This window comes from Agelaius tricolor, unplaced genomic scaffold, assembly GCF_023055355.1.
Source record: "Agelaius tricolor isolate 1412-34295 unplaced genomic scaffold, bAgeTri1.0.p SCAF_34, whole genome shotgun sequence".
Taxonomy (NCBI): Eukaryota; Metazoa; Chordata; class Aves; order Passeriformes; family Icteridae; genus Agelaius; species Agelaius tricolor.
The window spans coordinates 1,071,851-1,099,252 of NW_027269294.1; the positions used below are offsets into that span (position 1 = coordinate 1,071,851).

Below are 27,402 nucleotides of genomic sequence, written 5' to 3' on the forward strand. Positions count from 1 at the left end.
TAGTGTTTGGGCTTTTTTATTCAATAAAAGTTTGAGATATAAATATTCTCCATTTGCTTAATAGTTACAGTTGTAAAATATTTTAGGATAGCCTACCCGTCACCTGTCATTCAGCATCTCTATAAATGTCGTGAAAACATCATGGTGAAATAAAAACTTCTTATTTCCAGCCCACAAACCCTATTTCCACACACTCACAAAATCAAATCAGAGACAAAAAGGGGAGAGAAGGAGCTGGGGGGACGGGGAGCGGGAGGGATACAGTACAGCAGGCGACAATGCAGTACTTGCTACACAGTAGCAAAAGAAATGGGTACAAAATTTAGTCTGCTATAATGACAAGCTTCTCAGGACATTTGTTATGGACCAGCGTTGTCCAGTGCACTTCTGAAGGACCACTTGAAATCCAAATTCATTTTCATTGTTCTCCTGCAATTCCAGGCAGCGCTTGGATTTTCGGTTCTGGATAGGACCTCCCTGTAGAGATTGGGGCAAAAAGAAGAAGAAAAAGAAAAAGAGGGGTTTGTGTTAAACACTGACCTTGTTGCATTGCTCCTGCGGGGTAACAGAAGTTATAGAACATTCCAGTGTCCATCTACTGTGAAAACCTTTACAGTTAGAGACAAGGTGAGGATTTGCTGGATTTGGAATGAAGGTTCCTTTGTTGCAGGCTGGTTTAATCTCTGATGCAGTTTGCAATAGTCTCAATTGCCTGGTTTCCATTTCAGCAAATGGGATTTCTGGAATGGAGCTGTGTTTCTACCCATGCATTTTAACCATAAAAAAGCCAAAAGCTTTCCTGTTTGCTTGAGTTCCCTGATTTTGTGGTTCTGCTGCACTTCTGAACACCAAAATAAGGCAAAACACAGCCATGGTATGCTGCATAAATGATCAAATGCAAAAACTGTTTTTTCCTTGAATACTGAAATGTCTTTTATAATCTTTTCTTGCTAATTCTCAGTATTGATTCTGTTCAATTCCCAGCTTAATGCTGCCTTATTAAAGCCTTGCCTTCATTGTTGAGTTGCATCAAGCTTTAAATCTCTGCTATCGCACAAAAACCTATAGACCTCAATTACAATTAAATTGTCATGCAGGTGACATAAATTACATTTCCCCCTCTTGAAATCTATTTTCAGTTGGTTCTCTCCTCCTCTCTCCTGTCTAAGGAAGGCAACAGATAACGTGTACACATCAGGGTCTGGGAGGTTTCTCCCAAGATACATGGAGATAGAGTAAATTGCACACAGGTCTGAAAGTGGCTTTCTCTAAAAAGGACCTTGGGCTTGTGTAGAGAATCACTGGCTGAATCTGTAAATCAAAGAAAGGATTTGGTGCAGATTGGTACACCTGAAGTATGGAAGGAGCAGAAGCATTCAAATCGCTTATAGGTACGATGGGAAAAAAGAGTTTCTGTAAAAAACCCAAACTGAATACCCAATTCCATGCAAAAGCCCACCACCTCATAGCTCTGTTCAAGTCTGTGTTGTCCCTTGTATTATAAAGTCATTACAAAGTGGAAGGACATTGGCACAAACCCCACAGAAAGGCTGTGTGCTGTTCCCCAGCCAGGGGCAGCTTGTGCCACTCAGGGCAGGTTCTGCTTCATGCACACAGGTGGCTCAGGGTCCCCTCCTATCCCACCAGTAATGCTTAGCGAGAACTTTCTCTGAGATGGGACTTCTAAAATACCATTTTGGACCTGGTTAATGAAATACAGAATTAGGTTTGAAAGCTCCACATTTTAAATATAGCTTTGGACAAGAGGGACATTTCTAGAATAATCCACAAAAATTTGAAACCTGTGGCTCCCATAAATCCTCCTGGTAGGCCTATGTGCAGCCTTGATAAAACTCCCACTGATTACTTTGCCAGACAGACAGGCTTGCAGAGGCATTTAATACGCCTCCATAATGAAATGCTGAATGAACTGTATTTTCCCACTGCTGTGTAACTGTTATTGACATTTGTATTAATAACAGTAGTTAAATTTGGCTGCCTGGTGGGAAAATAAACTCCAAACTATCCAAAAGTAATAACACTGCATGACATACAAGAAATTTGAAGAAACGAAGATGAAAATTTTTTCAGTTCTGTATTATATGCCATTTCTTGTCTTATCCTAGACACTCACACTTTATCCCTGCCCCTCCACCAATCTCATTCCCCCATTCCCTTTGTTACTTTGGCCTTCTGGAGATCACTGCAGCGAGGTTGATTTTTTTTTCTCCAAGTTAATTTAATGAGCTCTGAACCAGATTATTCACATGTGAAACTCTGAGGTAATGGATATTTTCTCATTGTGAAAGGAACAGTTATCCTGTTTTCTTCCAGAATAACATTTCTATCCTTGATGAAAGCTGTAGAGTGTGGTTTTCCACTGGGGAGACTCAGGGTTGCATGGCACCCAGGCTCAGCTCTCTTGGCTTAAACTGGCAATTGGGAATTACACCTTACAAGTGTTTCTGCCTAAAGCCAAAATCAAGATGAACTTCCCTGTGTTCTCAGCTGATGCTGGAGGTGCTTGTGTCGCTGTTAGCTATGTAAAGCAGTTTTGCATCTTCCATTTATTGGTTGTCTCTCATCCGACTTCTGGTGCTTGAGACATTCTCAGCTCGGAACCTGCACTGAAGCTGAGGAAAGTTGTCCCACTTTGTCTTGTTAGAAAACTGCCTTAGTTGGGGTCCATTATTTGCCTGATTTCTGGACTTGGGATATGACTCTGTGCATGGCACTCTTAGGCTTCTCCTGTCATTTCTAATTTACTGGCATAAGAACAGGAACAGAATTCCCTCTCTCCATGTTTTTGTGAAGTACAGCACTTGGAGCTCTGTTAGGTAGAGGAAGGCACAGGGTTAAAACTTAAAGACTGCCATGAGGAGTTGGAATCTTTCTGCTTAATTCCCATTTGTGTCAGTGGTTAAGGGTTTCTTTCACTTGAATGGGCTGAAATGCCATGTGGATTTGGGGGCGGAGGAAGGAGGATGTTCACTGTGGAGACAACGTTTTTTCCTTTTTTCTAAATTTTGTAGAGCAGACCTAGGTGTTATAGTAAATGTGTTCATGAGAAACACTAATACAGGCAGCTACACAAACTAAGTGTAAACCATTCCTAAGGAAAAACAAAACAAACAAGCAACCAAAAAACCATATTAAAAGCCCCCTCACACTCCTTCACTCTCTCTGAAGTGCCCTCATGTAAAATCTGGCTTTTATTTAACAGAAACAAGGGAGTTGGGAGATAAAAAGCCAAGGAAGCTCTTTTTGATGTGGGGAAAGTGCTCTGCATTGGCTACTGAAAACCAGCCAGCTGAGTACATTGGAGCTGCTGTATGGAATACAAAGAGACACCAAAATTAAGTAGTGGTTCATGTGTGTGAATTGAGTATTGCAGGGAGCACAGATGCTTCTAGCAAGATGTGCTTTTTTTAACCACAAAAGGGAAATGTGAAGGCTCAAGCCCTGTGAGGAGCTAAGCTGCTCTGTTTCCAAGAGATGAGAGGCCTGTGCAGAGCCACTGCTTCAGCCTTCAGAGTGGGTGCAGTGCACACTTTACTCAGAGTCATTAAGAAAATTAAATCCTCCCCAAAGAGTTAGGCCCAAACATTCTGCAAGTGTTTTGAAAGCCAGTGGCTGCACTCTGCCCCGGGGGCTCTGGTGAAATCCAGCTGTGGTGAACGTGTGAGGACGGGGCTGCAGCACAGCTGGATGAGCACTCCCAGCTCACCTGCACAGCAGCTCTTCAGGGCACTGGGCAGATCATTTAAACCCCCACAGAGCCACTTGTTCTCCTCTGCACAGGGCCTTGAATGTGTCCTACAGCAATGGCCTGGGGTGCAGCAAGGAAGAAAGGCAGGATGAGCACGGCTGGCTCTCAGATCCACACAGACAGGGAGGAACAAGAGCAGTGCCTGGTTCAGCTCTGCCTCTGCTTTGGCTTTAGAACTGCTCTGAAGTACAGGGAGGAAGGTTTCTATACTCAATTCACACACATTACTTAAAATTTCCTGTTATTTTTCTACTTACTGTGTCTGTTTTCACCCCTTCATATGCCCAATCCAAGCCTGGGACAGTGGTACTGTCCTGTCAGCTCTGGACTGCTGACAGTGCACCTAATACAGGTTGCAAAGCCTGAACTAGTGAGCTGTGTAAGGATTAAAGCACACAAACTGAGTAACTCCAGGAAAAAAATGAGCAGGCAGGACTGAGGCATCAAAAGCTAACACTGTCTTGTGCTCCTCTAACTGGCCTGGCCTCCAAATTCCAGCATTCCTGAATGGTTTCTGCAGTCTGTTGTCATCAGCATTTGGAACCCTAAAGCCAAATGCAGGCAAAGGTGCCCTTTAAGTGAATTATTTTTTGCCTTTTTTTATAGTAAGCAGTTATCCAGACTTGTATAAAACTCTCATAATTGGATTTACTGCATGCTTGGCAAAAGGCTTTATTGTGTTACTACACTTCATGCTCACTGAAAGGAGAGATGCCCATCTGGGTTCCTTCCCCCATTCTAGGCAAGATCTCTACTTTCCAATTTAAAGGCAAAACTTGATAGCCTAGAGTAATGTCTTTAAGCATGAAACATTAAACATAATTCTGTAGACTGAAAGAAGTTTCAAGAGGCATTGTGGGCAATTGAACAGAATTAGGATTAAGAGCACTGATGATGAGAGACAGCTCAATGGCAGAAGGAGTCTCAAGAGGATAAATAAGCATCCAGGTCAACTCTTCTGTAAAAAATGGACTGAACGTGTCAGCACTAACAGGTTTGACTGGGAACTGCATGGTTTTTGCAAAGCAAATTGAAGCAATTCCTGTGAGAAACACAAATGTTCTCAGCTCCTGCTGGTACCCAGACACACAGAAGGCTGACTGGGTGATTTGTAAGTGTACTGTTAATGCTAACACTGTCCCAAGTCAACATCCTGGCACACAGAGTGGAAAGCAACGCTTCTGACTTCCTTCAGAGTTACTGCACTTTCTGCATTTCTACTGGATGGAAGGGGGTTCCTTCCCAGTCCTTCACTAAAGCAGAATTTATCCAGTGCCATGGCATTTAAGGACACCATCTGCTGTGCCTGCAACCCCTTGCAGTACAAAGTTGTGCAAAGCAATCAGACAGTTTAGACAGGCTAGTTTTTGCTGAACTGTTCTATGGGATCTGTTTTGGTTTACTGGGGGTGGCAGATGCACAGGTACCAAACCTGATCACTCTGTAAGGCCCGGTCACTTGCAGAGAAGAAGGATGAGGGCTGGAGGTTGTCAGCATTACTGCAAATCAGACTGATGGCTGTTTTTAAGGACTTACTCTAAAGGGAACACTTTTCCTTTCAGAGTTTACACCTGCTTTTTGCTCATCATATTAAAGCTCCTGTTATTCTGCCTGAAAGAGAAAAAACATGCTCGCCTAAACCTGGATTTTTCAGAAAAAGGTCCTTAAAGGTTAATAAGTATATCCAGCCTCCTATCACATACACTGTATAGATCACTGCATTCTCCAGTCTATTAATTTTCTATGTGGACCTCAACCAGTGACCTCAAATATTTACATGTTCACTCTGCCTTTGAGGCAGAAACTCTAATCTTTGCTGTTGCTTTGATACATTTGAATCAAAGAATTATGGTGAGGTGTATGAGACAATCTCCACTTCAAACAGAACACTTGATCTCCTTGTGCATTTCCCAGGAATACTGGGCTACATTTTCAGTGACTCTTAGTACACCAAATTTAAACCTAAAGAAAATTACTCAAATTATACAAAAAATATATCTATTTTTTTCCTCCGTGTGATTCACCTCTGTATGGATGTGGAAGCAATAAAAAAATGTTCACAGGAAGAAGGGAATAATTTATCCCATCCAGTAATTTATGCATTTTCAGTATTGCCCATTTCTTAGAAATATTGGATGATGGTATTCAGTTTAAATTTTCTGCTTTTTAGCTGTATAAAGGACACAGATATATATAACATAGAGGAAATGAATTAACCTCTTCTTGAATGCAAAGAAGTATGACAAATTTTCCAACTCTTTGTCTAACAGGTGTGCTGGAAGTAAAGCAGGCTCTTTAACATATCCTTTCCTGTTCAAATGTTTCATCAATTAACTTGAACTATTTTAATTCAAATATTTCTCACTGAAGTATATTGACAGCTGCCCTTACTCAAACACATGCTTCCTAATATATTTTAGATGAGTACTGTGAAAATGAGGTGCATTTAACTGCTTTTATGTATATGAAGTATCATATACAGCAGGTTTATATATTAAAAATATATTGTTATCTGTTCAGCTATTTGGATCTTTGTTTAAAGGGTAGCTAAGCACATGAGAATTTTTACAAGACTCACTTAAAATCTGAATTCATTTTTCCAGTACTAAACAAAACTAATTATGATGTACAATGTAAACTTAAGTAGTGCTATAGTAGGGATCAGCCAAACCATTTCTTAAGGGAAATGTAAACTCTTTCCCTCCTCCTGCACTCCAGTTCTGTTGTCAGGTAGCCACCCAAGCACTGACATCCCCTTGCTGGTACTCAGTGTGTAAACACTGTGAAACATCCTCTGACAGAGGGATCAGGCACACCATTCAACAGTTACACAGCTTCAATGTCTGCATCACAATTTTGTCTCATTCCTTTCCCAAGACATCTGAGTGTTCAGGTTTTACATGATCATAAATGCTACATTTTCCTAATGCTGCACTAAATTTTTAATACTGCAGCTGTGACAAATCAAATGAAGCAGCCTCATCTGCATGTCCAGAGCAGGATTTAATAACTAGACATCTGTGCAATCATTTTCTGTTTTCTTTACTCTAGACTGGATGGTCTGATTTGCTTACTCTCTCCAGGATGTAGAAATACACTATACTGTTAATTAAGGTTTTAAAATAAAAGCAATTAAACCTGGTACAAGGAAATGCAGCTTCATTCAGAGAATGTAATTGGAATAGAAAAGAAATTAGAGAGATGCAGCATAAAAATCAGAAATGGAACACATGGATCTATACCTATCACTAACATTTCTCCACATATAAAAAAAAATTATCACAGATTTCTAACAGGTTGCAGTCCTGGTAATAGCAAGATTAAGAAAATAATAACTTGAAAATAATTAAATTCAAGCCTTTACTGAAATACCAAGAAGCTCTTCAGGATATCACAGCTGGAAATGTGTTTCACTACAGAAAATTGGGATAAGACTACAAAACCAGAAGTTTTGGAGAAGAATACATGAGCCAGACTAAGATATTTTACAGAAAGTAAACATGAATTATTACTCAATCAGCAGTGGCCAGGAAATCTTCCTGACATGCTAGAAAAACACGCAGAAACAGCTATTCTAGGTGTATGATGAGATTTTTGTAATTAATTACTGAACACTGTCTCAGGGCTGGGGGGTGGCTGTGGCAGAGTGGAAAGCAGATTAAAAAGGGAATCCTTTATCCCTACATGGCCCTGATAATGATGGGAAATGCAGAACTTAGAGCTGCATGCATTGTTGGTTTTTATGTGGCAGCAAACCCAGATGATGCTGGGTTGTGTTGATGCTCTGAGAGCCAGGGTTGCCTAGCAAGCCGTTTGTGAAAAGGAAGGACTGGCTCCATGCCCTGCAGCTGAGGATGCTGTGCTGGGCTTTTCTGACCACAGCTGTCCTGAGCAACCCCTACCAGCACTCAGCAAGAACTGCCTGGTTGGGAACTTGAAGGAGTAAGCTGCAGAGATGCATGCTGATGGGGGATGATTCACAGATGGGTATTTCTGATTTTATTTTCCTCATCACTAAAGGGGATGATGTTCACACTTGTCTTTTGTGTCCTCCCTTGCCCTAATCTGCCTGCTTATGCTACTGGGCAGCACTCAGAAACCTCCATATGCAGAACCCACCACATTCAGTGCTCACTGGCTACTCTGTGCTCCAACTCTGATACTCAAGCACTAAATTAGAACTTAAGATGTGTTTCTAAACTATGTCAGTTCACAGCAACAACTGCTACATTTTATACTCCCTCTAGTAGAAGAGTTGGATATAGGCAAATCCCGCATTTTAAACACTTCTGGAGTCATATGTGAGACTTAACCTATGGAAAATATCCCAAGTTAATGCTTTGCCCAATGTTTTCTGCAGGGTAATTCTTCTCTAACTAAATCCAGAATTCTTTCCTATCTTTTCATTTATTGTGCCATGCAACAGCTGCTTATGTAGTGAAACAATACCTTGATACAACCAAGAAAAAAACAGGAGTGCTGGAGACATTTGCTTTATTTGTTTTAGTACTGCATTTTGTGAAACTCTCAGAAAAGTTACCTTTTTCATTCTGAGATTACATAAATTATTTCTGCAAACAACTCAGGCTTGATTTATCTGCTGTGATCTAGGCCTGCTTCAAGATGTTCAAAGTGTAAGACAGAGGAAGGCAACAAAGCTGTTTTGAAGTGTGATGGACTGTTCAGATGGTGGGGAATTACAAAACACAGTAACATGAAATAAAACCAGGACTTTGCTTAGTAGGGGAATGGACATCAGTGGGACCTGCCTTTAGCATTCCAAAGGATGCATACCTGTGAATAGCAGTGAGGAACTGGTGAACAAAGCTTCTAAGGAAAAAATAAGTGTTAGGTTAAAAATTTGCTACAGCTATTGGTGATTTATCAGAGTACAGGAAACCTGTTGAATTCCCTGTCTCAGACATCAGTGTTCAGTGACTGACTAGATGTTTCTGATGGCTGAGTTAATTTTAAGAGTGCTGATAACTCTTTTTAGGCACGCTGAGATGATCATTCAGACAAATCAAGCCTCAATCTTCTCCAAGAGAGCAAATCAGGGGTCAAGAAGGAAATCCTCCTCTTGGACTTACAGTGAATTGCTGGCTCACAACAGCTCATTTCTGTGAAACTGCAAGCACTGCCCATTGCCTGGGACAGTCTTCTGGATTAGGTAAATAATCCACTTCATTAATTTTGTGATCTGTGATGCAGCAAGTTGTATATTCCTAGGTTTTGCCTTCCTATTTGGTTTTAATAAAAGTAATATCCCTGTTGTACATAGAATTACAGAAGTGTCCTTTCAGATCATTGAGTTCAACTATTAATTCAACACTATCAATTTCATAACCAAACCAAACCATGTCCCTAAGTGCCACTTTTAGGTGTCTTTTCAATATCCAGGAATGGGGACTGCACCACTTCCCTGGGCAGCCTATTCCCCTGCCTGACAACCCTTCCCTGATATCCAATCTAAACCTCCTCTGGCACAGCTCGAGGCCATTTCCTCTCCTCCTAGCTCTGAGAAAAGATACCAACACCCACCTGGCTACAGCCTCCCCTCACAAAGAGCAATGAGGGCCCCAGGAGCCTCCTTTTCTTCTGACTATACACCCCCATGCCACCATGGCATTTTCTGAAAAATCCTCTTTGCCCAGGATTTTCTCCTGGGAAGCTGAGAAGCCTCAGGGAGGAAGGAAAACAATAATTATCTGATGGCTGCTCCTGTGTTTGCTGATTTGGAATGTGGCTTGGGCATTGTTTACCAACAGGTGAATGTTTGGTTCCACGTGAATTGTTTTAATTTAATGGCCAATCATGGTCCAGCTGTGTTGAGGCTCTGAGGAGTCTCAAGTTTTTATTATTATTCATTCTTGTTAAGCCTTCTGATGTATCCTTTCTCTTTCTTTAGTATAGTTTTAGTATAGCATTCTAGAATAGAATAGAATAGAATAACAGCATAGCCTATCATAATAAATCAGCCCTCTGGGAACATGGAGTCAGATTTTCATCTCTCACCTCGTCCTGGGGACCCTCACAAACACCACATCCCCATCTCCCTCAGCCTCGTGCTCCAGACCTGTCACCAGCTCTGCTGCCCTGCTCTGGGCACCTCCCAGCATCTCCATGTCCTGCTGACAGTGAGGGGTCCAAACCTTTACACATTCACATCCTGCAGCTGCAGCTCATGCCTAGGAGCACCTCACTGCCTTGCTCTTTCTCTTTTTCTCTCCAAGGATGAAAATATTGTCCTAATATAGCACAAGTGATGTGAGGAACACAACTTCACATTGCTATTTACCAGCCTTAGCATAGGTTATACCTAGGTACTCTTCTTCAGCCAGATAAATGAGAAACTCCTTTCAGCACAACTAGGAAACCCAAGATTTTTATCTCTTTCCCAGACATGTTAACAGACTTCCAAAGGTTTATGGGGTTTAGATGAGATTATTTGTGAGAAATAACTCCCTTGGAAAAAAAAATACTGAATGATGATTTTATTTCGTTTGTGTGGGTGTTGTATTTAATTAATCTAAGTTCTCTAATCTGAATGCTTCATAAGAAGGAGGCTTCATGCATTTTAACCCAGAAACTGAACTACTTGCATTATCATTATATGCTTATGATTAAACCAGTCTCTAGGGCCTAAGAAATAAATTGAGTGCAAAGTGAAGAAAATTAGGAAATGAATTTGCACCAGTATTTCAATTGATCTGCATATTCTAACATGGAATTTAGGCTGAGCTCCCTGGGACTCTGATCATAGTGTCTAGTTATTGAAAATGGCTTTTTCGCCACTAACCACCACAAATCTGCATGCCAGCACCTGACATGGCAAAGTTCCACTGTGTTAAACTTACCTTAGGAAAAACTCATCTTTCTTTGAAAAACAGAATTTGACTGTCTTTGGCTTCCAACCATTGGAACCTGTTTTGTCCTCAGGGTATAGGTTAGCCTGAAGCCAAAACAGGTTCCAGTGGTTGGAAGTGTTCCACTGTGGAAGCACTGAGATGCCTTGAGTCACCCTGCTGTTTCCTCTTAGCTAAACCAGAGTGATCTCCCTAAGTGTTGGAGCACCTTTTCCAGCCCCAGAACTTGTGTGGATTCTTTGCTCTCCCTCATGTTTCTAAATCAGTTAGGAATGCAGACACCAGGCCTGGCCTTAGTGTCCTATCAGCATTCTCATCCCTGTGAAAGCACCTCCCAGCCTTTCCTCGAGCCTCTTTCTGCCTCTCTCACACTCATGTGTAAAAGCCTGAGCCTTTTTACAAAAGAAACTGCAGAACTAGCTCATTATGAGGCTGTTAGCACCAATGAGCCACTACCACCATTTGTGACAGCTACTTCTAAAAGAAAACCAAACAGATTTCTGTTCCTCTTTCCTAAATAGGTTACTTTGCATTTGACTCCACTGAAATAACCTTTTTTTCCACTCCCCATAACAGTGCTGTGCCTTAGGAGTTATTAATGGTGAACTCAGAAAATATAATACAAGTTTTGTACCCTACTGAGGTAGCTGACATTGGGATCAAAACTAAACCTGCACAGAGCTTCCTGGCTCTGTGCAAAGCAAGCGAGGATAAATCTGGTTCTGTTCTGCTAATAAACAGATTACTCACACTTCAACACAGAAACAGAGCTTTAAAACTTTCTGAAATGGCTGCTGGGCAAAAATTACCTGAGTAAATTGCCAGTAAAGCTTCATTCTCTTGGCTTTGGCATAATTGCATTCCATGAGCCTGGGCCTGCTGCTGACATCCACCAGGCATCTGTTGTCATCGTCGTCGATGGTGGGGCTCAGAACACCCACGTGGAGCTGCTGACTGCTCGTGTAATGAACATTCTGCAACAGGAAGCACAAACAGCATTTGTGGCCTCTACACAGAAGCAGCACTTTCACCCAAAAGCTAATGGCAAAGATAAATATGCTGAATAGGCTGACCCCATGGTGGCTTTGAAAGGATCTCCTTTCATGCAGGAAGCAACACAACATTTTAAAAGTTGGTCTAAATTAACAATTAACTGCTTAAATATTGATTAAGTATTTAAGAGGAAACATGCAAATACAACTGATTATTGTCTCATCATGTGACTTTTTCCTTCTGTTTTTCCTTCTGTTTCTGAGGGTCTTCAAAGAGGAAGATAGAACCCCTGGGACTGGCTTGAATATGGCCATCAGCTCTGATTAGACTGTTTCATCTGAGGATAACACCTCACTGGAGAGGGAATAAAAGAGAACAGCAGCACAGGAGTTCAGAGCATCTCCGTCTTTTATAGGACAGATACAAAGATACATTAAGGTTTTCTGCAAACAAATGCTAAAATCCACACTTGAAGCAGATACTATATAGAAAGAAAAAGTTGTTAGCAACTGGTGACAGATACAGGCATGAGAGAGAACAGAATGGCCACATTTCAAGGCATTTGTTCTCATTTTACATTTTCTAAGTCAATACACACAGATACAAGAGACAAGGACAAGGGACAGACACTGGCTGCTCTGTATTTCTAGCAAAGAAGGGCCCTCAAAGGCCTCAGGGATTACACCTGGGACCAAAGACATGAGTTCATTATGTTATACAAATTCTTTCTACTCTGTTTGACTACAAAGATATGTGGAAGGTTTCTCTGGAAGAAAGGAAAGAAGGGGAAGGATGGAGGGGATATGTCCCCTTTCAGATTGGCAGGTTACATGTAAGCCCAAGAAGGTAACACAGGATTATACCAGGACTGCCTGATTGCTAATCACAAATAGAATTTATTTTGCTACAATCAGACCTTTTTCTTGGAAGGACCATGAGAAAGATTAAAGGGAAACATCGTGCTCCAGGTTTTAAGTCTGTGGTAACTCAGTGGTGGCAGAGTCACAACAGACAAGAGTGGACAGAAGCACCAAATTAATGCCCCTGCCATTTACTGTAACTATTCTATTTGTCTGTAACAAAAGGGAAACTGGAAATTCTGCTGGGTGTATTTGGGAATCGTTTTGGTGCCCAGATTTTCCTGGTATTTGTTCATTGTTGGTGTTGTGAACTGTTTTATGTGTGAGTGTTCTCCTTTGTGAACACTCTGGTAAAATAAGAGAGAAAGCAGAAAAGCAGAACAAGCCAGGTCTGATGAAAGATTTCGGAGCTTCATGTAATAAATAAAATAAAATTTAAAAAAAATGGAATGCTGTAAGTAGTCAATTCAGGGATTGAATACAACCACAACAAATGGTGGTGTTCTGGGCAAGACTGTGTGCCCAGTTTACCCTCCTGTAGCACTGCCAGGGCAGATGTAACCTGCCAGAGCTGCACTCAAGTTAATTACGTTACCATTAATGGTTTAGACTAAGCCCAGGTTTTGCCCCCTTAGTGAAGTTTCATTGTTCTCACCCCACAGAAACAGTAACAAGCTTGAGCTGGCTGAAGTGAGGTGAGTGGAAGTTTTAAGAGGTTGAACAGAGAAAAGCTCAATAGTTTAGTTATGCCCTACAGGAGGAGAGCAGGGTAATAAAGGAACTGGCAGAGCACATTTCCAGAATGGATGGTTATGACTGAAGTAAACTCTAAGAACTATAACAAGATCACTCTGCATCCACAACTCAGGTTATTAACATTCCTGCAAACAAAACTGATGCCTTAGAAAACTGTTAAACATGAAGAATGCACTTTCTAGACAGGCCCAGAGCAACTATTTTAGACATGTATATGATCTATTTAGACTTTTTTTTTTTTTTGAGAAACTGAGGTAGTGACCGAGCAAGGCTAAAAGGTCAAGATGATCTTACAAAGGGATTGTTAGGACACCCTACAGATGAACCTTTTCTTGCAGCTCGTTTACCTCTTACCTGAAATTACGACTAGAAAACATAAAGGGAAATTGTTGGTTATTTAAATTTTTAACTAACAGGAAGGGATATTCCATTTCAGCATGTTGTCACTACAGAAAACATGATGTAAGAACATAAAGGGGGGTTGCATTGTTTTCTTAATTACACATATCAGTTGCTGGAAACAGATGAGCAGGCTTGGCTGTAACTCTGAGAAGTGCATTCTGTGGCCTGAGGTCTGCACAGAGAAGGCAGCGTGCCTGCAAACCCTCGTGGCTGAGCTGCTTTTATCAGATTACAAAATTAGAAGTACTCATTAAAGATGCCCCAGAGTTAAAAAAACAGTCAGTGTAAATTAATTACTACTGTGGATACAAACTAATTAGTTACCAGTATCTTTGAAATATATTTTTGGGAACAATTTATTGTAAAATCTTGTCATCCTTTGTCATTACCATTAATTGTTTACTGATAAAAGTAACGAGCCTGATGTTCTACAGACAAGCAGGAATAAACTATTTGCATTTCATACCATAATCATTTTGAATCTGCATTTTTATTTTGGTATCTGGACAGGTGACTGCAGAAAGGACAGAGAGAGTGTCAGACACAAAGATCACTGAAATCAAGGTTCATATTTCTAGTTGCTATCAGTGGCTTTTCCATCACACCCTGGAAGTTTCTGGATTGTCGTGCACATTTGTTACTGGGTATCTGCCTCTGCAGAGCTAGAAACTATACCCACTGGATGGAATATGTTAATATTTATTTAGGTAATATCTCCGCTGAATTCAGTTAACCTTTATTAATAATGTCTGATCATCACACAATCCTGTCATACTTACTTTCAGGTAAACTTATTTATTTGTATGGAAGAACAGCCTTTTTTCATAACCAAGCTGACAGATTAATGTGAAACTCTAAGTAACCGACAAAAACACCCCCTCACAATCTAAAAGGCTTTTTAAAAGAAAAATAAAAGACTTTAACATAACTAGAGCTGCTCTTCAGTTTTAATATGTAAATTATCCCTTAAATCTAACTTTTGAAGTCATCATTAATTGCCTCACAGGCCTCATTTTACATTAATTGTGCCTTCATAGAACACTCTTATTGAAAACCTAATACATGTAAGGATTCTTCACAAATTAAATGGTCATTACTTGTCTTCCTCTTTTAGCTAATTGCTTCATTATGTACTTTTTCAATTGTTTTGTTCTGCAGGGATTAATTTTGCATGTATCTTCATGAGCTGCGAAACTGTTAGAGTGTACTGTTAAACTATGCATGGTGTGCTGCTGCTTGGAACTGCAGGAACCACTCTCCACCTGTGTTACTTGGAGGTAACACATGGCAAGGGTCACTTAGGGCCCCATCCAGTTCTCTGCCAAGTGTGTCCATCTCATTGCCAGGCACAGTCAAGAACCCACACATCAATCACTGCGTTGCCAAGTTGATGTTAGCAACAGGAAGTAAAAGAAATCACTTTTTGTCTTAAAAAGCACAAAAGGAGACTGAAAAACAGGATTGCCACTGGTTTAGTATTCATGGAGCAATGTACTGTGCTGGCCATCTTTTATGGCTTTACCTTTCTCTCCTTACCACAGCTACACTTAGCCTGATCAGTCTTGTTCATCTTGCCCTGTGCCTAAAGCCTGATCATCGAATACAACATGCTGGGGTGGGAGGGACCCACAAGGATCATCAAAGTTCAATCACTGGCCCTGCACAGGACACCACAAGAGTCACACCACGTGTCTGAGAGCATGGCCCAAACACTTCCTCAACTCTGTCAGACTCGCTGTGGTGGCCACTTCCCTGGGGAGCCTGTTCCAGTGCCCAGCCACCTCTGTTGTCACGGTTATATTTTATGAAAAATCCCTTCACCAGGATTTTCTCCTGAGAAGCTGAGAAGCCTCAGAAAAGAAATGCAAACAATAATTATCTGATTGCTTGGAATGGGGTCTGGAGGTTGCTTACCAACAAGTGCATCTTTGATTGCTGCCATGTGAATTGTTTTTAATTAATGACCAATCACAGCCAGCTATGTCAAGACTCTAGTCAGTCATGGGTTTTTATTATTCATTCTTTGCTAGCCTTCTAATGTCTTTCTCTTTCTTTAGTATAGTTTTAATATATCATTTTCATATCATATAACATAACATCATAATATAATAAATCAACCTTCTAAAATATATAGAGTCAGATGAATGTCTCACCTCATCCTGGAAACCCTCACACCTGATGTCCCCAGACAGGGCAGGCCCTCCTGGCTGTGCCTCAGGACAGGCCTGGCCCTCCTGGCTGTGCCTCAGGACAGGCCTGGCTCTCCTGGCTGTGCCTCAGGACAGGCCTGGCCCTCCTGGCTGTGCCTCAGGACAGGCCTGGCCCTCCTGGCTGTGCCTCAGGACAGGCCTGGCCCTCCTGGCTGCAGGGCACTGCTGACCCACATTCAGTTTGCCATTGGCAGGAGCCCCAGGTCCCTTTCCACAGCACAGTAGCCCAAATTCTATCAGTACTATTAAAGACTGAGGCAAGAGCTCCTGAAGAATTCCCTGTTCAGCCAGGCTGGTCTTTTGCCTCACTGCCTTGCCTTACAACATAAGGTGCTGTCACACACATAAAGGTGTCTGGCCTTCACACCTGTGACCTGAACATGCTGCATCCATCCTGGTGAACCCATCTCAGTCATCTACTCACTTCTGTACTACCACAACAACCCCTTGCTCTCCCTCACTGGTCTTCCTCTAATCTTTGTTAGATTACTAAATCAGTCTTGCAATATTAAAATATCTCAAGGAAATTAAATTCTAGAGGAAAGCCACAAATATGGAATCTTCCCAGCTTAGGCTGTGAAGACTTGGAATATAAGAAGGTACAATGGCAATTACACTATGACTTGAAAGTGCAGGAGAGCATTAAACATGAGGCTAATAATGCACTAATTAACTTGCATCTCACCTGAGTCCATTGATGTGTAAGTGTATATTGAGTTAAACTGTTTTACTATTTCCCATACCGCTATAAATAACACTTTCCTCTCATAAAACATAAATATATCTGTATTACTTCCCAGTTGGTAATGTGCAACTACACATGCACAGTTGGTGAAAAAACACTTGTGAGAAATCTCCAAGTGCCTCCTCATCCTTCCTTGTAGGGTATAGTGATGTCCCATGTTAGCTGCTGCTGTAATACTTTTCTTTCCTGTGGGAGCAGCTAATAACATGTTCTCTCCCCAGAAACAGCAAAACCACAAAACTGATTCACTGGTAATGTATAATTACACATGCTGTAGCTGCAGATTACCTGCTGAGGCATTCATAAGAACAGAGGGAAAAACAATTATTCCAATGTAGGAGTGACTGAAACCAGAGCAAGCCAAAAAGCTCAGTAGTGTCATGACTGGCAGAATTTGGAGGCATGGCAATTACTTGTTTTGTTCTCAATAGAGCCTTTCTTTTTTTAACCTGTTGGAATTACAATCCTGTAAAGAGAGAATTTTAGTCTGTGTCATCTTGGGATTCAAATTGTTGACACAGTGAGGTACTTTGCAAAACAAAATTAACCTCAGGAATAATCCTGTGCACACAGATAAGCCACTGCTGGTTACACAGGGTGCTAGGCAAGTGCTTATGCCACACTTGCACTGCTAAGGAATTCTTTTTGTCTTGGTGAAAGTGTGAGCTATGAAAAGCATTGGCTACATCTTGTAAGAAGCAACATTTGGTCAATCTTTACCATCTTTTTCTTTCAGGCTTCAATCTAGAAATAGTCTCCTCTTAATTCACAAAATGGATAAAAGCAAAATAAACTTCTCTCTATTTAAAGCTTTAACGAAAATTTAAAGAGAATCATTATATGAAAAAGCAGTATTTAAAAGTTATCTCAGAGTAACAACTAAGGATATTTCTATTTTTGGACTTCTCAGCCCTTTGCCTTTACACATCACCAACCTTGTACTGTTGAGCAGCACTTGTGATCACGTACTGAGGATGTTTTCTGTAGAGCAAATCATTCCCTAGTGGCAAAGGATATTGGCCTTCTTACTGAAAACAAGCTAAAAACATGGCTTTAAGACTACAAGAAGTGATGATAGCTGCAAGTGCAAAAATGGGGAACATCTTGATTCATTTTCCTGAGGCATATTTGGGGAAGATCTCCATTGCTCAGTGGAGTGCAATGGAGGTAGGCCCAGCAGCAAGGACAGAAAGGGACACCAGGCACACATGGCACAGCCCACTACTCCCTCTCCATGCAAACAGTCCCACAACACAGCAGTTTGGTGAAAAATCCCTTCAATCTTCTTGGTTCCTTTCCTGACATTTCTACCTCTTGGTGTGAGAAATGAAACCCTGGAGATGAGAGCTCTTTTTCAGAGAAGTAATTGCTAGTTGATGTTAATGAAGTGGATAGGGTCTTAATTTGAAGTGTTGGCCTGTTGTTAAACATCGAATGTCAGAGTTCTAGGACTTGCCTTGAGTTGCTGTTGTTCTATGTTACCATTTTACCCTGTATTTGTATCTCTCTCTGTCATACTCTGCATTTGTGCCCCTTTCCATCTCACCTTAGATTTGTATCCATTCCTGTCAGGAACCACTTCCCCTGCTCCCCTGCTCCCAGGCCTTGCACCCAGACTGAATTCAAATGAGAGGCTGTGGGAACTATATGAACCCTCTCAAAACAACAAACCAGCACATGAACTCTGACTTTAACCCCCCAGAACCACACTAAATCACCCACCCTTGACCAGAGCCGGATTTCATCCTGCCACCATAACTTTAATAGTGCTCAGCTTGGGTGATACCCCTGGACTACAAGCCAACATCATCTTCCGAAGGATTCTCTTGAGGGTGGAAGCCCCAGCTCTGCCGAGAGACAAAGCTGCACGCACCCTCCTGCTGCACTCCTCCTCCTCCTCCTCCTCAGCACCGTGCTGTGGCAGCAGCAGTGGAGCTGTGTGCGACCCCTCGGGTAATAAAGGCCTTTTTAAAGGAGTCTCCTGGCCATATTTATCACACTGGCACGCCAGCCCATCAATCTGCCTAACAAAACAGTTTGTGAGGCAGCAGGGCAAATCACGAACTGATTAGCATTAACATTAACCCTGTATCTGAAAGAAAATAAAAGTTTACTGAAGCAGAGGTGTTCAGAGGCAGCAGTGTGGGGCAGACCACTGTGCTGGCAGGCCCAAAGCACTGGTGAGCTGCTGCAGGAACTAGAACAAGAGCATGGCAAGGAGAAGGAGAAAATGTAACCCAGTGTAGCCTATGTGCTGTGAAACTTCACTTGAGCTTGAACACTGTTGGTGCAGTTTAACATTATCCTCATCCTAAACCCAAAACACAGCACTGTACCAGCTTCTAGGAACAAAATTATCTCCACCCCAGCCATGGCCAGGACAGCTGTGCAAAGGCTTTCCTTAATAAAGTCAGACATCTATTTACATGCAATATAGTCACAGTTTCGTGTCATTTATGGCCTGTGTTAGGAACACCGACAGGTAAAATTGCTGGAAACTTCCAGGTAAAGAGGAAAAAGGGTGAAATGTTTCCCCATAAATATGGAGATTTGGGGCCAAGTGTAAGTACCTTCACTTGCCTGTGATTAACAAAAAGAACACTATCCCAAGGGCAATATTGTAAGAAAGATCTCAGGTGAGAAACAATCAGGATACACACACACTGTGGACTGGAAATGGCTGGAACATGTAAGCAGCCATCAGTTTCTAGGCACCAAATGGGAGAGACTCACTTAACTAAGAAGCAATGAAAAAAGCAATGAAAAATCACGATCCCAGAAGCATGTTGTGGGGAGGGGGTTAAAGAAAAGACAAGATAGGTAAGACCCAAAGACCCAGCCCAAAACTAACAAACAAATATTAACTTCTGGAATTCAAAAACAATAGATCAGAGAGAGCCATGACAGACTTCACATCTGCTTGCTTTGCCACAGAGGGACCCTCATGTATGGAAAATACCCCAAAGAACCCTGGGACTATTTTTTGCTCAAGTAACTAATTTCTCCATCTCTATTCATTAACTGCATTCCTCCAGTTCTCCACCATCAGAAACAGCACGAGATTCACAAAAGGTCTGCAGACAAACCACCCGACTAGCAAGAAATGAAGCAATTAATTTCACTACAGAAATATACTACACAAAAGTAGTGTGCCACACTCAGTCTAACTATAAATGCAATTTTCCTCCTGGGTCAGCCGATGTAAAGTCCTGATATAGCATTTAGTTGGAACAAGACCCAATCCCTTAAAGAGCTTTTACCTTCTAATAAATTTTCCTCTTACCCACTTAAGAGGGCCATTATATCCTAGTGAACACAAATTCATCTGCAAGCACAAAGTCTTTGTGACACACAGAATTACTCTAAGTCAAAGCCTGGGCTTGCATTCCCATGACTCTGATGATGACTTAGTCTGGGACCTGAGGTAAATCACGGAGTATTTGTTAGGGCATCCCTAAAAGTGGCACAAATAACTTCTTGTAACAGATATTCCAGAGCTTGATCAAGCATGTAGGCTGCTTTAAAAGACAAAAGAATTGCTACAGGGTTGCTTTTGATAGAAAATCTTCTTCTGACTTCAGTAGGAATTGGAAGAGGCCTTTAAGAAGCCTACTGCAAACCAGACATGAACCATGCAAAGCAGAATCTGGCTGAATGAATGCAACTGATGGCAGAGGATTTGTAGGGTCTTCCACGGCCACAAGAACTGCTTGTGCAGGCCCAAGCCAGAAGCTGAGCCCAAATGACACTGAGAAACACCAGCCTTACACTCACATTCTTTTAAGGCAGTTACCAACACAGTTCCTGCTTGGGCACATGGATGAAAATGTGATTCCAATCTGCCCTCCAAATGCAACCTGGTAATTTAAAAGCACACTTAAGTCCATTCAATTGGGAATGATTGAACAAAAAAGAAGCACCACTCATTCTAACTTGATTTTATAAATATGATGCTTCTTCACTGTAAATGAATCTTTCTAAACCCCAGTTAAAATGATTGAACTGCTCAAAGAGGATTCTATTGTCTTGCATCAACCAGCCTGCCTTTTTTGTCTTATGAGGCAAATAAACAGATTTACAAGAAAACATTTGGTTGAAAAGTAAATAGTTTCTTCTAAGAATCAAATCCATTCATGTTTTGAACTCATCTGCCAGCTTCTAGCTCAAGGCAAAAGATTTCTATTAATATTTATTTAATAATATATGTTTAGTATTTTACAAATGCTGTTGCAAATCCATAGACAAGGGTAAAAATCTTAGTCGTTAAAACAGTATTCCAAATCAGAGACCAAAAGAGCTGAGTAGCAGCTCTGAAGCAAATCCAGAATCAAGAGAACAATCCTCCAAAGTCCTGCTCTCTGTGGCTTGTAATGGTTTGCCAGCAATGGATCCTTCAAATACAGTTTCCAATAGTTGGTGATTTTCTTGCACTCCTATAACATAAATAACTAGATATTTGTGCAGATGATGAGGTGACAAACATAACTCCTGGGTGAGGATAGTGGGAAAAGTCTCCATTTGTCAGGGTCCAATTCCTCACAGAAGTTTTACATCCTCTGGAACAAAATCAGTGATATATGGACATGGGACCATGTTCTACCCACTGTGTTTAAGATAAACAGGTAGCTCAAATGATTCTAACATGTGCTATTTCTGCAGTCAAAAATAAACTCTCCAGTTCTTCCTCTAGATGTTTGCTCTTACAAGCATTTGCATAAAATTTCCCTAGCAGGCCATTTTGGACAGACAGTGTCTGCTTGTCCATTATCCTGAATGAGAATGCTTTTCACACAGCAGAATACTAAAAAAATCTAGACACTTCTTTAAAAAAAGGAAAACGACAATGAAAGAGGAGGTGCAGTGAGCCTACATAGTCACAGATTGGAGAGCAGCATTTTAAAAGGGAAACATTATTTATTGCACTAATACTGTAATTACAATGTCGTTTTTGTAGAACAATGACTATTTTGATTAAGGCACTCATCAGCAGCCCCACAGCTGAAAGCACCACAAGTAATGTAGAGATGTTCCAGTGCCCAACCACCCCTGTGAGTGAAAAACCTTTTCCTGATATCCAACCTAAACCTTCTGTGACACAGCTGGAGGCCATTCCCTTGGGTCCTGCCCCTGGCCACGCGAGTGAAGAGATCAGTGCCTGCACCTCCACCTCCCCTGGTGAGGATATTGAAGACCACACTGAGGTCTCCCCTCACTGAGTCTCACCCTTGGATGATCTCAGACACACTGAGGATTGTCAGAAGAGCATTAATAAACTGTTAAACAATCTGTAATTTATTACAGCTCTGGAATTTGTTTTCATACAGGCAGATCCAAGCCAGCATAAATTCAGATAAGGAAGCACGTATTATGTTACCTTGCACACTACACTCTGTTACAGATGAGAGTATTTTATGTAGGTCAGGCACTGCTTCCCTGGAGCCAGAGAAAAAGCCATAAGGAAATCAGAGCAGTGTCAGGCCTTATTTCAGTGATCCAGCATACTCCAAAATTTCAATTATGCAGAGATTGTGTCTCTCTGGCCTTGTCTACCAACATACCAACATCAACTCCTCCAAGGCTAAGTGCTGCAGCCCAGACAGGAGACATCTCATGATGCAAACCCAGAGACAACTCCTTGCACTCATGAGGAAACAATAATGTTTTGTCAGTTGGAAAAAGAACAGAAAAACCAAAGTGATGGTAATTTTCAACTCATTGCAACACTGAGCTGCAAAATAAGTTTTTGGGAGCAGAAGGCAGCTCTCTGGCCCTTACAGTGAGAAGAACAACGTTATTAAAAGAAGCAGTCTTGCATTTCTCTCTCCCTTTCCTTGAAAAAGTGAAAGAGGGAGAGAGAAAGCTGAAAGAGGGTCTGTGCTTCACTCTGGCTGAAAAACCTCTTTATCTCTAACAGGCGGAACAAAAAGAATTTCAAGAAGCCAGAAATAAAAATGAGTATTTTGTGTTCTATCTTGCTGTCTCAGGAGATAATTATCTATTCTTACAGTAAGTACCCTTTTTTTTGCTATTGTACAATGGTATGCTTATATCCTGGCAGCTAAAAGGCTCAAAACACAATGTTACCTCTCCCTTACCTTTCCTAGCAGGGCTCAGAATTGATTTTTATAACACACCACCCCATTTTTCACTACCATTATCTACCTAGGAATTCAACCCTTATCAAAAACCTGAGAGATTCTCAAAGAGAACAGAAAGGTGTTAAACTGTGAAGAGATACAGAAAGAAGTACTCAAATCACACACAATACTGCATTATAGTAAACAGGTGAAGAGTGTACAATGGAAAAAGAAAATATATGCACTCACAATATATTCACATTATGAATACCTTAATTCCCTTCTGTCTGGAAGGCAGCATAAATGCCCCTATATTCTACTTTGCTCCACAGTGATTTTGCTAATTTAAATAAACCAAGTAATCTAGAAAGGTTTTTCTCATCACACCTGTGATAAACTGTTCTTACTGAGTCTGGGACCACAGGTAAGCAGGGAAATTTAGCTATCAACTCTGCAAAACTCTGTTGAAAGAACAATCCCAAATTCTACACATCTACCCTTGTCCCAGATTAAGTTCTGTAAAGAGAGCTATTGCTCTTTTTTCCCTCCTCTCTCCTCAAATAAATGTACATGTCTGCAGAGCTGTGGATCTCCTTTCCATGCCATCATCCATGGTTTGGACTGCTTTCCCCCTCTGCAATAAGAAGTAAGCTATATTTTAAATGTAAGCCACCAGTATGGGCTAATTGTTTTCCTTCCTTACCCTGATTCCAAGCTCCACATTCTCTCCTCCATATACTTCCATGCCTTCATCCAGCAATCCAATCTCTTGGAAGTATTCTCTGTCCACTATGAAGCATCCAAGCAGTGCAGGACTTCTGGAAGAATAAATCATCAGCAACCAAAATTAGCAGATAAATTATGAAGAATTTTATTTTTCAGGCACAGACTGTATTTATCATTGCTAGGTAAAATGATGCAGCAAAACAGATTCTTAAGAAAGTATTTCTCAAAGAGCTTTATTGAGCCTTGCCTTCTGACATTCCTAATTCTAAAGTGAAATGAGCACCATTGAAGGAAATTAGAGTCAAATTATTGAACATAAATATTCACCAGAGCAGTAAGGATTTCAGTGCTAGTAGTGTGAGATCCAGGTGCCCCAGTTTTGTTTCTGGGGCACCAGCCAGTGTAGCCTCTGTCCTTGCTAAGTCCTCAAGGCTCTTGCCTGTGACAATTGCAAATGATGTGCAGTTCTGTGTGTTTAGCCAGGTTCAGCTAGAGCTAAAAACTTGTGTCTGTAAGCTTACCTAAAGAAAGAGATTATTTCTTGAATAGGACCATCCAGATACATTTTTTTAATACAGAATCAAGCAAAGCCTGCCTTTACCAGCATAACATTAGTCCATTACCCTGAGCCAAACCTAAACAAATCACATAGCTTTACTGGATCAGTAAACTCTACTTATGTCATGGTGGGAACCAACCAATTTTTGCTACACAGAGCAAATTTTAGTCAGGTAAGAGTTCAGCCACAGAGGGTACAATTTCACCTTATGAGTAGAGAAGGATACAGAGTCATTTAGCCTTTTCATTTTTCTCCTACCTTATAATCCACAATTGCAAGAAATAAATATGTCTTTTCAGATTATTATGCTGGCACTCTGGTAATGACAAGATATTAATTAGCAGTACAGAAGAAATCACCCAGCTTTTATGGAGAACACTCAAGCTACAGCTAGTGGACACATCTGCTTTCAAACAGATCATAGGCTGTCTTAATCACAAATTCTACAGTTCTACAGAAATCTATATATTAATGCCTCCAAGTGCTATAGTACCCGTTTTATAACAATGAAAGACCATCTTTGATGTATTTATTAATGAAGAAAATAGCAGTTAACATCAATACAAAACTTATGCTTCATTTATGATAGGTCCTTTTGCCTTTGTTGTTGTTTTTAAGTGTTTCTCAGTGCACCTGCTTCCCTTTGCTATAATTCTAAAAGAATAATGGAGGCAGATAGAAACCATCCATCAAGACACATGGCTTTGTTTGTTGGTGTGCTTGTTTTAATTATCCAACACACACATGCAGCATATTGCACTGAATTAAAAAATGTGCCAGGGAAAGAGCTAGGGGACAAACCTGAAATTCATAAAGTACATGCACTGCCCAGTCCTCATGTGGAACAGAGTTTAGGGGTAAGATGGAAAAGTCATTACTTTGTGTTTCACTACTCTTAATTTTAAAAATCATAATGGTTACTCTGTATAATTAATCACAGGATCATAGAATGGCTTGGGCTGGAAAGGACTTGAAAGATCATCTCATTCCAAGCCCCAGCCATGAGCAGGTACATCTTCAAACAGATGAGGTTGCTCAGAGCCCCCCATTCAGCCTGGCTTTGAACACCTCCATGAATGGACATCCATAACCTCCCTGGCAACCTGTTCCAGTGCCTCACCACACTCACAGAGAGAATTTCATCTCAATATCTAACATAACCCTGCCTTCTGTCAGTTTAGAGCTGTTCCCTCTTGCCCTATCACTACCTACTTTTGTCCCTTACCAGTTTTCTTGGAATCACCATTTAGGTACTGGAAGGTGCTGTAAACCTCCCTGGAGCCTTTTCTTCTCCAGGCTGGACAACCCAAACTCTCTCAACCTGTCTTCACAGGAACATTTTTATAGTGTCAACAGAGTTCATTAACAGCAATAACTATTTCTAATGCTGTGGAAATTAACCCCTTTTCACGTTTGTCTTTGGCAAACCTGTTAATTTTTATCTCCTGCTTTCCAATTCTAGGTTCTGTTCATAGGTCAGTGCAGTTCAGAGGGTGTTAAACTGACAGAACCTGAGAGAAGTGCCTGCCTGCCAAGATAGCTGCTGGATGAAAAACAGCTGCCAGTGCTGTTTGAGGTTCTGCTTTCAGGAGGTAAGAACAGCATTCACACTTCCTTTCTGCAGGGAGCTGGAGCACAGGTACCAGTGCCCTCCTTGGAATGAATGTGTGTCTACAAGCAAGGCCTGTACTCTCAGCAGAGCTGCTCAGTGGGTTCAGAGGGTACTACTCCCCTCCCTGAGACAAAGGGATTGTTCTGTACCAGTCTGACAACACTCTGGACATGGGAACAAAGTGCAGACCCAGACTGTCCCAAAGCAAGGACCCAATGCAGCCTTTGCTCACAGTGTCACTGACCAGACATTAACTCCTGGGACACAGCACAGCTGTGCACCTATGTGACAACACTATAAAGAACACAGCTGTCAGGTCAGCTCTGCTTATGCAATGTAACTGCAAAGAAAATTCCATTTCTGGCCCGTAAGCACTAAATTAGCAGGCAAGACATTTGGAGAACGGAGTGCTGCAGAGCAGCCCTGCCTACCATTCCACTTGGGCAGGAAACCTGTTTAAAAAGATCTACTGAAAACAAAAGTTTCCTTTAAAAACATCTACTGAAAACAGGAGTTTTCTTGATGACTGTGTAGGCATCAAGGACATTTAAGTATTTGAAGTTTACAGTCAGTAAAACCTATCACACAGCTGAGCCCACTTGCCCCCTGTCACACCCAGGAGAGCTTTTAGACACTGTAATTTAGTTATTTATTACCTTATTGGAGCAGTTGTGTTCTCCAGTTTCCACCAGGACTTAGGAGGGTTCAGATACCTGCACCACAGCTCCCAGTCAAAGCCTTGTGCTGAGAGGGGATACTCCTCTATTTCAAAATTATCATACTTAATGTTATCGAATGATGGAGAAATTACTCTTTTCCTGTTTTCTTTTATCCTGGTGAGCACTGGTTCAGCCCTAAAAAAACAGAAATACACTGTTAAGATTACACCAATGCAAGCATAGCACTGATGGAAATCATGGAGTAGTTTGGTTTGGAAGGAGCCCTTAAAGAGTATTTAGTCCACCACCAAATAAACAATACAGCAGCTAATGCTGTATTTTTCAGAAGGAGCAAAGTCTAAAGCTGTTACCCATTCAGAGCCCTTTCTGCCCCAAAATAATACACTGCAACATATTCTCTAAGAGGCTCTGTTGTTAACCTTGATTTGAGCTGGTGGATGGAAGAAATGAGTATCTGCATATCATAGAGCATTTATACCCTTGCTACCCAGTAATGACAACTTCAGGCTCGCAACACTATCAAGGACATCAGGAGCAGAGTTAATAATAGATCTATCCTAGAGACAGAAGCTCTTGCCATTTTACCTCACTTTTACTTAAGGAGCAAGGGAGATATTAAATCCAGACTGAACACGGTAAAACACATTATTTTAGTTATGTTTACTTTTGCAGAGTGGCCAAAATAACCAAAATAACGCTTCTTGGTTTACACTGTAGAATGTAAAAGAAACATAATATTTTTTAATGAAGATACATTCACCCTCATGGGCAAAGGGCTACATTACTGGAGGAGATTTTTAATGTGCAGCTCTCTAATATGATTTAACTACCTTGTAATTAGATCAGCAGATTACTCAAACCATAAAAATGTATCTAGATCATCTTACACAGCACAAACACATTTTTCCTGCTTGTTATTAAGTATATGAGATAAGTGAAACAATTATCCCTCACACATCAGGTTCACAAGCAGGGTTAACCCTCACCTCCCTGAAAGTGCTCAGCAGAGTATTTTTGCCAGCCTCGGAGACTGACAAGCATAAATGTATGTACACATGTACAGCATATACAGATATATATACAAGTACTTGAAAAATAATATGCATATATATAAAACCACAAGCAGAAAGGAAAGTATTACCTCACA

General features: G+C 41.0%; 2 protein-coding genes across 3 annotated transcripts in view; both read right to left on the reverse strand.

The window, feature by feature from the left end:
- Positions 1-26,445, reverse strand: LOC139602524 (polypeptide N-acetylgalactosaminyltransferase 18-like). The gene is made up of 4 exons (XM_071452436.1): positions 26,232-26,445; positions 23,382-23,496; positions 11,445-11,609; positions 1-477 (listed from the first exon to the last, which is right to left on the reverse strand). The coding sequence occupies exons 2-4, from the start codon at positions 23,421-23,423 to the stop codon at positions 331-333; spliced, it is 354 nt and encodes a 117-aa protein (XP_071308537.1). The 5' UTR covers positions 23,424-23,496; positions 26,232-26,445; the 3' UTR covers positions 1-330.
- Positions 1-27,402, reverse strand: part of LOC139602555 (uncharacterized) — a 125,469-nt gene that overhangs the window by 16,572 nt on the left and 81,495 nt on the right. The window lies entirely within an intron of this gene.

Bases quoted from the DNA above. Each gene is read 5' to 3' on its own strand.
- LOC139602524 (XM_071452436.1), bottom strand. From the start codon at position 23,423: ATGGAAGTATATGGAGGAGAGAATGTGGAGCTTGGAATCAGG. The intron at 11,610-23,381 runs GTAAGGAAGGAA...TTCCTGTTGCAG, and splicing joins ATGTGGAGCTTGGAATCAGG to AATGTTCATTACACGAGCAG. The intron at 478-11,444 runs GTAATTTTTGCC...CAATCTCTACAG, and splicing joins TTTACTGGCAATTTACTCAG to GGAGGTCCTATCCAGAACCG.